The sequence below is a fragment of the Dendrobium catenatum genome, unplaced genomic scaffold (genome assembly GCF_001605985.2).
Source record: "Dendrobium catenatum unplaced genomic scaffold, ASM160598v2 fragScaff_scaffold_621, whole genome shotgun sequence".
Taxonomy (NCBI): Eukaryota; Viridiplantae; Streptophyta; class Magnoliopsida; order Asparagales; family Orchidaceae; genus Dendrobium; species Dendrobium catenatum.
Genome location: NW_021319083.1, coordinates 19,874,389 through 19,886,525, shown reverse-complemented (window position 1 = coordinate 19,886,525; position 12,137 = coordinate 19,874,389). Strand labels below are relative to the sequence as shown.

Genomic DNA, 12,137 nt, shown 5'->3' with positions numbered 1-12,137 from the left:
AACTATTATCTATTGCTCAATTTCCATTGTCTGACTTTTGATCGCCCGACGATTATCACTATCGTCCAACTACCATCATCCAAATGTTGCTCATACTACTGGCATCATCACTACTTCTCTAACATTTTTACTACAATCACAAGAGATCGAGCCAATGTTATATCCAAAACTTATAACTTCTTTATCAATTTAGTTAAAGAGTGGATATTTATATTTTTTTCCAACATAGCAAACTATTTAATTTGAATCAAGCCTAATATCTTTTTTCTTTTTTAATTAATTTTCTACTTAAAAACCTTTAGCCTATTTCACATTCTTTTCTCATATCCATATTCATGTTGAATCTTCATACAAGATTAGGACATAAAACCCCCTCTTTGTCACATTAATTTTTCTAGGATGCAACAATACTTTCATTATGACTATCCACACTAATTTTCTACAAGAAAAGTCTTATCTTCCAAAATAATACTCCACCAATTCAGAGATTACTGTTAAATGTACAGCCATTGATCCCTCAGATTGACTTTAGAAAGTTCAATCCTAAGAAGCAAGATCATTTTTAGAAGAGAATTAATGATATAAATCCACCTATCATTAGTAAATTACTCCTTAATTAATTCACCATTAACTACTAAACTAATGACAAGTGGATTCACTTCTAAAAACAACAAGCTTGCAGATCAGGACAGTTATTAAATTGCAGCAAAATATTCCTTACTGAGCTTAGGGTCAGGCTTCATGGACTTCTCCCCAGGCTTCCATCCAGCAGGGCAGACTTCATCTGGGTTCTCTTGCACATATTGCAGTGCCTGGAGTATTCAGGAGGAAACAAATTATTATATTCAGTCAAAAGTAAGTTAAGGCCAATCTGAAGTCCTTGAGAGATTGTCTGGTTGCTAGATTTAGCTAAAATTTAGCAAGAATTAAGCTAAATGTTGGGAAAAAAAGTGTTTGGAGCAAAATAAATCCTATTTCCACCTTCAAGCTTATTTTCCTCTCATTTTAGGCCGTCTTCGGCGGGGGAGGAGGATTTAAGAGATTTACACTTTACTCATTGTGGTTTTTCTTCTTGTTCATTTAAACCCTAAATCTCGAAAACGTCCATCATATGTTTTATTAGGATTGAACCAAAGTTAACATCTATATGTCAAACAATTTTCAAAATTTACCATCTTTTGATCTAAATTTGATCGAGATGAGTTTTATGATAATTGGATTTAATGACCGAATTTATATGAAAATATTCTTAGTCAAATATTCTACCCAAGTATTAATTACTTCCTTTTGAACTATTTGCTCAATTTAAAATTCCATGATACCTGAAGGGTCCTCATAGTTTCATCAACACTGCGACCAATGGCCAAGTTATTAATGGTTGAGTGCTGAATCACTCCCTCCTTGTCAATGATGAACAATCCTCGCAAAGCAATGCCCTGCCATATTACACCCATCAGACATTTCATATGAGGCAACTGTTATGAGAAACATGTTCTTTTGAGCATATAGACAAAAAAAATGGAATTGTCGATATCTTATATCATTGATTAAGGCTTTATCTGGGACGACTTTCTTACTGCTTCTTGGAACGGCTTTCTTACTGCTTATAGTAAAAATTTTGTCACAAACGAAGCCTAAAATCGAATGAGATTAAAGTAGAATATATCAATTTGTAGTAATATTAAAGATATGCTTGTTATTTAACTCAAATACAATCTCAACACAAACCTTGTTGTAAATCTACCATTAGCAAAGAACAATAATCTTGGAATGCATGTGCTAAAGAATACTGAGATCTGAACTTGCCTTGTAAACCTTGTGTTGGCCTTTAAGTATTTTTTCCCATTCCAAATTTTTCTTCACTCTCTATTATTCATTTCTGTTTTATACTTGCTAACTATACGAACCCCAACATGAGAATAAGCCAGCTCTTATTTATCCCTTCCTATTTTACCTCCTGGGAAATGGAAATGTAAGTGAATTGTTGTTTCTCTAATGCTTTTCCTCCATACCAATCGTGTTTTTTTTTCTATTCCCTAAAATTGTTTGCTTGATAATTTTTCTTAGTTATCAAAATTTGTCATCCAACACTTCCGGTTCATTTTTTTTTTAAATAGCTATACCTTCAACTTCTTCATACATATAAACATAAATTAAAAAAAAAAAGATAAACATACAAAGAATTCACTTTATCAACACAAATCTCAAGGTAATATTTGAATTAAAAATTTTCAAAACTAAATTCAATAGTATCTTAATTTTGATTTCAACAAACTTATATTAAAATATAACATCTCAATGAGATGAACCCATCGATATCACAAATGATCCAATATGAAGTATAAATGAATTCGAATCAAACACTCGAAGCAAATTTTTGAAGATTGACTAAATGACCAGATAATTTCCAAATCATGATGCTTGCAGTCAAATTAAGCATCTTGGAGAGACCAATCCAACAAGCCCATGATCATTCGATTCTAACATCATTAAGATACTCAAATGTTGGAAAAAATAATCTATGAATAGAATCAATATGGATGAACCATCCAAATTGAGTTTTTTGAATTCTTGTCAAATTTACCAAAATATTGCTAAAAAATTATAAATAAGCACTCATTTTCTATGTGAAGAAGATTAGAAAGCTAAGAGAGCTAAAGAACTATATTACATTTTCCAGCGATCACTACCAACGACCCAATAATCAACGCCACCACCGTTTGACAACTGGCGTGCATCCAACAAAAAAAGCATGGGAGATACAATATATAGAAAAAAAACAAACTATATCATTTGGATGAATCCCATAATTTCCTTTATACATTGGGAGGCTGCCTAAAAATTCAATAGTTTCCAACTTTATCGGACAAGCTGCAAACTTCATAATTATTGAAGATTAATTATATAAAAGAGCATTTATGATACCATATCTCAAATATCTTCCTCCATCAGAAGATGAATATGCAGTTTAAGAAGTTCATTCAAAGATATATGGTGACACTTGATAGGCAAAGCAGGGGCGGAACCAGCTTTAATTTTGAGGGGGGGAAAATATAACACAAAAATAATATTATATATCTATATATTACGAAGAGTTTTTTTTTTAATTAAGTAAGAAAAATAAAGAAAAAATGTGTAATTAAAATGTCATGAAAAGCATGAAAGAGAATATTAGAACTAAATGTGAAAAAATATATAGATATTTTAGGGCAAGTTAGGACAAAAAAGTTTTTTAGGAGGGGCAAAAAATTTTTTTAGGAGGGGCAAAAAAAATTTTTACTCTCCTTTTTTTTTTTTTAATTTTTACTCCTATAAAAAAAAATTTTTTTGAGGGGGGAGCAATTGGCCCCCCTAAGAACTATCTGGTTCCGCCCCAGAGGCAAAGCACTCACTCAGAAAATTATAAGATAGGGATTCTATTGGCCTATAACAAAAGCAATATGCATTAGAATTTATTCAAAAATACAATAATTGCCAGATGCATTCTAATCTCACTCATTTCCATCAATAGAACTTTTCTCCCTTCAAAGCCCTTGGCCATTCATTCAATGGGAGATTGATTTTATGGGACACTTTCTCATAGTTACTGGAAAATAAAAATTCAATGTTTTGGGTGTTGATGATGCGAAGGGAGAATGGGAATGAGAGGCTAGTCTAACCCAGCCAACCAGCTAGGGTTGAATTAGCCCTTGGGTTGGGCAAAACTCTTAGCAGAACTAAGGGAGATTTCGCCTTTCGTCTCTAGGAGGGGCAAAAAAAATTTTTTACTCTCCTATAAATTTTTTTTAAAAATTTTTACTCCTATAAAAAAAAAAATTTTTGAGGGGGGGACAATTGCCCCCCCTAAGAACTATCTGGTTCCGCCCCAGAGGCAAAGCAATCACTTAGAAAATTATAAGATAGGGAATCTATTGGCCTATAACAAAAGCAATATGCATTAGAATTTATTCAAAAATACAATAATTGCCAGATGCATTCTAATCTCACTCATTTCCATCAATAGAACTTTTCTCCCTTCAAAGCCCTTGGTCATTCATTCAATGGGAGATTGATTTTATGGGACACTTTCTCATAGTTACTAGAAAATAAAAATTCAATGTTTTGGGTGTTGATGATGCGAAGGGAGAATGGGAATAGAGAGGCTAGTCTAACCCAGCCAACCAGCTAGGGTTGAATTAGCCCTTGGGTTGGGCAAAACTCTTAGCAAAACTAAGGGGGATTTCGCCTTTCGTCTCCTTCCCCCTTCTTGTGAGGCCCAACACATCTATAGATCATTATGAAATGAGGGATTAAGGAGAGGTTGTTTAGGGAAGTTTTAATTAGAATTGAATGAAAGAATTCTAATATTGAATTGAAATAGAAGAGGAAAATTAATTAAGACAATAATGAAATTAATTGTTGTTTTAATTCCAATTTGAAGTCAAAATAAGAGAGGAAATAAATTAAGGTAGTAAAGTTGTTTGGGAGGAAAATAGGAAGAGCTTATTTAAGGCTAGTTATCTTATTATAAGGGCTATGGGTGTTTTGTTTGTTTGTTGCAGTTTTCTTCTTGGGGCTTCCTAGTGGAACATATTATCAAAAACTATAGAATCAAATTAAATTTTCATGCCTGATCAAATTATGTATCCAAAATAAAAAAAATACAAGGGATAGCACATAATACATCATCAAAAAGTTTAGAATCTAGATAAACTTTCCTATATGTTATAGTATGCATCCCCGATCAAAAAATTGCAAGGGATAGCACATTGGTTGTGAGAACTACGATTTATGTGTTATAAAAAAAGAAAAAAAAAACGTTAGTATATACTAACTTTGTGTTGTCATCATAGATTTTACAATTAGGAATATATATTTTCTTAAAACCTCTAAACATTTCTTCTTATTCCTATATAAATTGGAAGAACATTGAAAATGTATAATTTAAGATATTAAGTGAATTTAATTCATCAATAATATGCACCTCTATTGACAACCTATCTTACAATTATTATGTGATTAATATAGCTGCGGCATGCACTTAGAGTACATGCAATTAAACTAACAGAAAAAAGAGAGGAAGTGAACTATATTGCATTTAAATGAAGCAACAATCAAATCTCTTTATCGGGTTTTGCTGACTATATTTTGTAGGTCACCAAGAAAGGAGAAATTGTTTACCAAACCACTTCAGATCATACAAAATTGCAATAGAAGTTTAGAGAGAACCATACCTGATCAGGAATCAATACGCCATAGGAACGTGATACTGATTTAGTCACATCAGATATCAAGGGATATTTTATATTCCCAAGACCTCCTGCCTTCCTATCTGTTTGAATCCAAGCAAGGTGGGAGAACTACAAGCACAGAAGTTCATGGCATGAGAGAGGAAATGAGAAAAAATTGATGAGCACAGAAGTTAATGGCATCAGAGAGGGAAATGAGAAAAATTGATGCAAAATGGAAAACTACAAGATAAAGCAACAGGACACAAAAATGCTAGAAACACAAGCAGCACATTCATCAAATTTACCACAGCAAAACTGATGAGGACATCAGATTCCGACATGTGTACCGTCGTCATAGCCGGAGATCGACGACTACGATCCAGAGCCTTTACTTTTGATATATCTTGTATTTTATTTGTTCTTGCATTTTATGTTTCCCTAGTTTATCCCTGTGGGTATTGAGTCGTTATTGTAGCCCCGAGGGCATTTGTGTCTTTATTATTTTCTTTCATTTTGACCTATTTATAGGAGGCCTATTGCATTGTTATAGATGTTGTTTTATGAATGAAAATTTCTCTACTTTCTTACATGATCTCTTGGTGAGTTCTTGAGAGGAACAACCCTTAGTGGGTGAGAGCAATATCCGTCAATCTTGGTGGATTCCAAGGTTCACGGTTCATCGTCTTCCTTCACCCACATCCCCTAACCTCCCTCCCTTGCTCAACCCGCCGGCCTCTTCACTCCCACCCTCTTCTCCTCTCTAAACCACCCCACCTATCCCCACCGGACTCCGCAGTTCTCAGGCCGCCGGCCACCACCAGCTCCACCGCCGGCCCTCCACCTCAACCCGACCCCCCTTGATTCCCGCTTGCCGCCAGCCCACCCCCTCTTACCCAATTTTGAAATTCAAATTCCTTTGGCCATTAATCACTTTCCTAATATAAGTTTAAGCAATTAGGAAAGTTATCAAATTGGATTTAAATGAATGCTTGAAATTCGAATTCTTTCCTAATGCTAAAACTTCAATTTGGAAATCTCCCCCTTTTAAATTAAATTTGAAATTAAATTCGGATTTGATTTGAATTAGTTACTTAAACCTTGAGGCCCACCTATTTAAAACAAATCCCCTCCCTCCTCTCTCTATATGGCAGGCCCCTTCAATGTGTCTTTCTCTCTCCAATTTTCATTAATTGCTCTCTATTAAGACTCCCTAATTATCTCCCACAATTCCTCCCTCCTTGATTTCTTTCAATGAGAGTTTGAATTCAAAATTCAAATTCTTTCCCTCCGAATTCACCAAATCTGAAATTAATTTCAGATTTCTCTTAATTTCTTCTATCCCTAGCCTAGACCAAGCCGCCCCCTCCCCTCTCCACCTCCTCCCATCCGAGAGATCACCCAACCTCCTCATCCTCTTAACCAAGTATCCTAAGTGGCGGCTCCTCCATTGTTACTCCATCGTTACATATCAATTCCGCTCATGATCATGAATGGCGGATCCGGAAGTTGATCACGGCCTATTTCTCAATTCTCGCGGGGAGATCGACGTCATCCGGTCACCATTCTTTGACCCTGGATTCGGAGCCGAGAACACCGTCAAGGAATACGTTGACCGTATCCTTCCTCACTTTGCGGAAATCTTCGACGAGCAACAACTTATTGAAGAGTGGAAGATCACCGGACGACTACCCGCGCCTCCAACTCCGGCTCCTTCATCGGCTACTAGCCCCCTTGGCATCACGTGTCTACTGGCGGCATCCCTAAGTTTGTTTGCAATCCTCCTCCGCTAAACCGAGCGATATCAAGAGTGTAAGTGAGGGATCCTGAGGTGAATGATCTAGATCTTAAACTGTTGATTGTGTTATCGGCCATTTGCTCTACTTACTTATTTGTTGATGTAATTTTGCAAGTTTCCTATTGCTCTTAATTGTAATCAATTGTCGTTACTTAGTTCTTCCGTGGAATTTTCTAAAGATCTATCTTGACAACGCATTCGTTTATGTTTAACTACGCCAAGTTCACAATTTATTAATTTTCATACAAGCAATTCTTGTTTCGTCTTCATTGTATCATATCATATTTGGTATCAGAGCATGGTAGGCATAGGTAACACATGCTAGAAAACATCCTAGGAGTTTACCTAACCAACCATATGCTTGTTTGCATGCATACACTCGTTTAGGTGTTGTCTACTTCCTAAAACCCATCCTATACACCTAGGCAAGTTCACCAACTGCTGTTGTTTGCTGTCCACACAAAAACTGTATCATTTAGAGGCATTAGGAGCATATAACTTTAGTGTCCATGTGCTATCCTTAACCCCTTTGCCTCCCCTAGCGTCCCCTAACTTTTACCCATGGATCTGGAACACATTCAAGCGACTCTAGACCTCATCGTGGGCCAACTTGGGACAGTTACTCAGCAAATTAGGAACACCTAAACTGACTTAGCGGACTTTAGACGCCAAACGGGTGAGCGACTTGATAACATTGAATGGTTAGGACACCCCGCAATTTACACCCCTTCTAGGCCGCATTCGCCCTATGGTGATGAAACCCGAATTGATTATGAACCGCCGTGGGATCACTATCGTCACAACCTTAGACCCAATCAGGACCCCGTAGGAAATGAACCCACTTGGAGAGATAACGAAGCTCAGCTACTAAAGAACATCCGAATAGACGCTTCTTCATGTGATAGCACCCTCGATCCTCAAGTCTTCTTAGATTGGCTCAAAGGGATGGATAGTTGATTCAAATGGTATAGCATTTTGGAAGCTAGGAAAGTCAGGTTCGCCGAAATGAAACTTACTGGTCGAGCCAACCAATATTGGACAAACTTGGAAAACATGCGCGAAGCTCGAGGTGAGCACCTCATCACCGACTGGCAAGCTATGAAGCAAGAGCTCAAGAGAAAATATCTCCCTCCCTCATACTACTCTAAGCCCTTAGATAAATGGAATAGACTGACTCAGGAAAGCAAACCCGTGAAAGACTACATCTCCGCCTTCGATGATTTCATGATTCGTTGTAATGGCGAGGAATTCACTACCCCTGCTCAACTTCTATCCATGTTTAGAGCTGGCTTTAGGGAAGATCTCCCAAAAGAGCTTTTTGCGAGAGGAATTGATACTTTAGAAGCAGCCTGTAGTTTAGTGCTTGACCTCGAGGAGTCTAAGACCCATTCCCACACCAAGCAGCTAGACTCTCGCCCAACCCCATATAGAGCTTCCTCCAGTCAACCCCAAAATTGATCCACAGGCTCTATAGCTAACCGACCAACTACTAGCCCAGCTCAACCTCGCCCTGATTTTAAAGGTAAGACTCCCGAGCATGACACTCCCAAAGCCACTTCTAGAACCAAGTGCTATAGGTGCCACGGTTATGGACACATCGCTTTGCAGTATTCTAGTCCGTACAAGGTCACCATAATCGAAGAGGTTAAAGAAGAAGAGGAAGAACCTGAGACTGAATTGACCCATCATGTTGACGATGAAGAAGACTTCTTCTACGAGGAAAACCATCTGCAAGTCGTTAGATGTGAGTTGTCCCAACCCAAACCCAGCAACGATTGGCGAAGGACTTCAATGATTCATACCTTTACTAAAATCGGAGACAAGAACTGCAAAGTTATCATCGACAGTGGAAGTTGTATCAATCAAGTCTATTCAGCTATGATATCCAAACTTAACCTAAAGATGACACATCACCCTAACCCGTATAAGGTCGCTTGGATTAATTCGACTACCAAAGAAATTAATGATAGGAGCCTTATTCCCATAGAGTTTGTTGGATATCAGGAGAAGATTTGGTGCAATGTGTTGACTATTGATGTAAGTCATATTATCCTAGGTCGCCCGTGGTTATTTGACAACGATGTCCATATTTATGGGAGAACTAACACCTGCGTGTTTGAACATAACGGCAAGAAAACCAAGCTGATACCCTCACAACCCAAACCCCATAAGACAGAAGTCAAAACTCCCCTGTCAAAACAAACAAAGGATTACACCTTTTAACTGCGAAAGAAGTGGAAGATGAGATTAACCAAGGAGCCCTCAGATACACCTTAGTGGCCCGTGAGATAAATGAGGAACTAGGAGAGCCCATTCCGGAAGAGGTCCAACCACTCCTTGAGACTTTTGCTGATGTTTTCCCTAAAGATCTTCTAAACCAGTTACCCCTCTGCGAGACATCCAACACGCTATAGACTTAGTACCCGGAGCCTCGCTGCCCAACCTTCCCCACTACTGTATGAACCCGGGGGAGCACGCCAAGTTAAAAGAGCAAGTGGATGATCTGCTTCAAAAGGGATTATCAACGAAAGTTTATGCCCATGTGTAGTCCCCGCCCTTCTAACCCCCAAAAAGGATGGCTCTTGGAGGATGTGTGTTGATAGTCGTGTCATCAACAAAATTATTGTGAAATATCGTTTCCCCATTCCACGCTTGGATGACATGTTGGACATGATGACCGGAAGCCCTCTTTTCTAAAATCAATCTTAAGAGCGGTTATCACCAAATCAGAATCCGCCACGGGGACGAATGAAAAACGGCATTTAAAACTAAATATGGGTTGTATGAATGGATGGTTATGCTGTTTGGCCTTAGTAACGCTCCTAGTACGTTCATGAGAGTTATGACTCAAATTTTGCGACCATTCTTAGGAAAATTTGTTGTGGTATATTTTGATGACATTCTGATCTACATTAGTTCGGTGGATCATCACTTAAATCATCTGAAGCAAGTCTGTGAAGTTTTGAGGAAAGAACAATTGTATGCAAATCCGAAGAAGTGTATGTTCCTCACTGACCCTGTCGCTTTTCTCGTATTTATCATATCCTCTCAAGGAATATCCGCTGATACTGAGAAAGTTTGAGCGATTAACGAGTGGCCTGAACCAAAAAATATCAGAGATGTTAGGAGTTTTCATGGATTTGACACCTTTTATCGAAGGTTTGTTAGGAACTTTAGTACGATATTGGCACCCATAATTGACTGTCTAAAGAAGGGAGAATTCCATTAAACTATAGCTTCCACGAAAGCATTCGAGGAGATCAAAAAGAGAATGGTCGAGGCCCCAGTCATGCGTCTTCCTGATTTTTCTAAGGTCTTCGAAGTAGCCTGTGATGCGTCTGGTATTGGTATAGGAGTTTTGTCGCAAGAGGGACACCCTGTTGCCTATTTTTAGTGAGAAGCTGAATGATATCAGACAACGGTACTTGACCTACGATAAGGAGTTCTACGCGATCATTCAATCCCTTAGATATTGGAGACATTATCTTCTTCCACAAGAATTCGTTATCTTTCCGGACCATGAAACCTTACGATATATTAACTCTCAGAAGAAGATTAATGCCCGACACGGAAGATGGGTTGAATTCCTGTAAGAATACACCTACACGATAAGACATAAAGCAGGATCAGAAAATAAAACAGTAGATGCTTTAAGCCGTAGGATGATGGTTACTCGCGAGATGAGGACTGAAGTTATTGGATTTAAACGCATTAAAGAAGATTATAAGGATTGTCCCGATTTTAAAGAAACATATGAACTTTTGATCTCGGGTAAAGAGTGGATCATTGATGATTTCCTAGTGGAAGATAGTTATTTGTTTAAATCCTAGAAACTCTGTATTCTCAATACCTCACTCAGTGAATTTCTAGTTTGAGAACTACATGCTGGTGGTTTAGCTGGACACTTCGGCCAAACCAAGACAATCGCTGCTATTGAAAATTGATTTTATTGGCCAAGTCTTAAGCGGGACGTTATCCGATTGGTGAAACGGTGTCACACCTGTCAGTTGGCCAAACAAAGAAAACAAAACACCAGCCTTTATACCCCACTCCCTATACCCAATTGTCCCTGACAAGATGTGAGTATGGATTTCGTCCTCGGTCTACCCAAGACTGTTAGAAAACATGACTCTGTATATGTGGTTGTGGATAGGTTCTCCAAGATGGCGCAGTTCCTCCCTTGCTCTAAAATGTTTGATGCTTCTAGGATCACCAAACTGTATTTTGATGAAATAGTCAGACTGCATGGGATACCTAAAACCATTGTGTCAGATTGAGACGTTAAATTCACTAGCTATTTTTGGAAGACATTATGGTTTAAAATGGGCACCAAACTTCAATTCTCCACCGCTTTCCACCCTCAGACGGATGGTCATACGGAAGTTGTAAACCGGAGTCTGGGCAACCTCCTTAGGACATTGGTAGGTGAATACATTAGAGATTGGGATTCTAAGTTACCTATTGCCGAGTTTGCTTATAACAATTCTGTTAACCGCACCACGGGTCTAAGTCCAGCTGAAATAGTGTACGGATACTAGCCTAGACAGCCAATAAATTTAATCCCCATGAGTCATAAGTCTAGAGCATCTGAGTCAGCATCTGCATTTGTATCACATCTACAAGAATTGCATAAGAAAATTAATAAGAAGATTGAACAAAGCAATGCTAACTATAAATGTACTGCGGACCTCAAGAAATGATTTAAAGAATTTGAAGTGGGAAACTTTGTAATAGTTCGAATTCGTCCGGAGCGGTTCCCGCAAGGGATCATTAAGAAATTACATGCGAGAAGCACAGGATCTTTCAAAATAACTTTCAAAATAAATAGTAATGCTTATATACTAAACCTTCCTGAGGGTTTTAACATTAATCCTACGTTTAACATTAAAGACAGGATCTTTCAAAATAACTTTCAAAATAAATAGTAATGCTTATATACTAAACCTTCCTGAGGGTTTTAACATTAATCCTACGTTTAACATTAAAGATCTTGTAACCTTTGAGGGTCCAGAGTTTAACCCCATCAATCCACTACATACTAAGCCTTGTGTGACCCCACCTGGTGAGAACCCCAGCCTACCCCCACTCCCAAACATTCCCACTTTCCTCTCTGCGGAGAAGATTGAGGCAAT

The 12,137-nt window shown here is 37.9% G+C and overlaps 1 protein-coding gene across 1 annotated transcript in view; it reads right to left on the bottom strand.

The window, feature by feature from the left end:
• Positions 1 to 435: 435 nt before the first annotated feature.
• The window catches only part of LOC110108697 (2-Cys peroxiredoxin BAS1, chloroplastic), a 36,171-nt gene continuing 24,469 nt past the window's right edge, over positions 436 to 12,137 (bottom strand). Inside the window, exons 5-7 of the mRNA XM_020839453.2 lie at positions 5,214 to 5,339; positions 1,323 to 1,436; positions 436 to 812 (exon numbers count right to left, since the gene is read on the bottom strand). Coding sequence (XP_020695112.1) covers positions 696 to 812; positions 1,323 to 1,436; positions 5,214 to 5,339 — 357 coding nt within the window. The 3' untranslated portion in view covers positions 436 to 695. The remainder of the gene's footprint in view (positions 813 to 1,322; positions 1,437 to 5,213; positions 5,340 to 12,137) is intronic.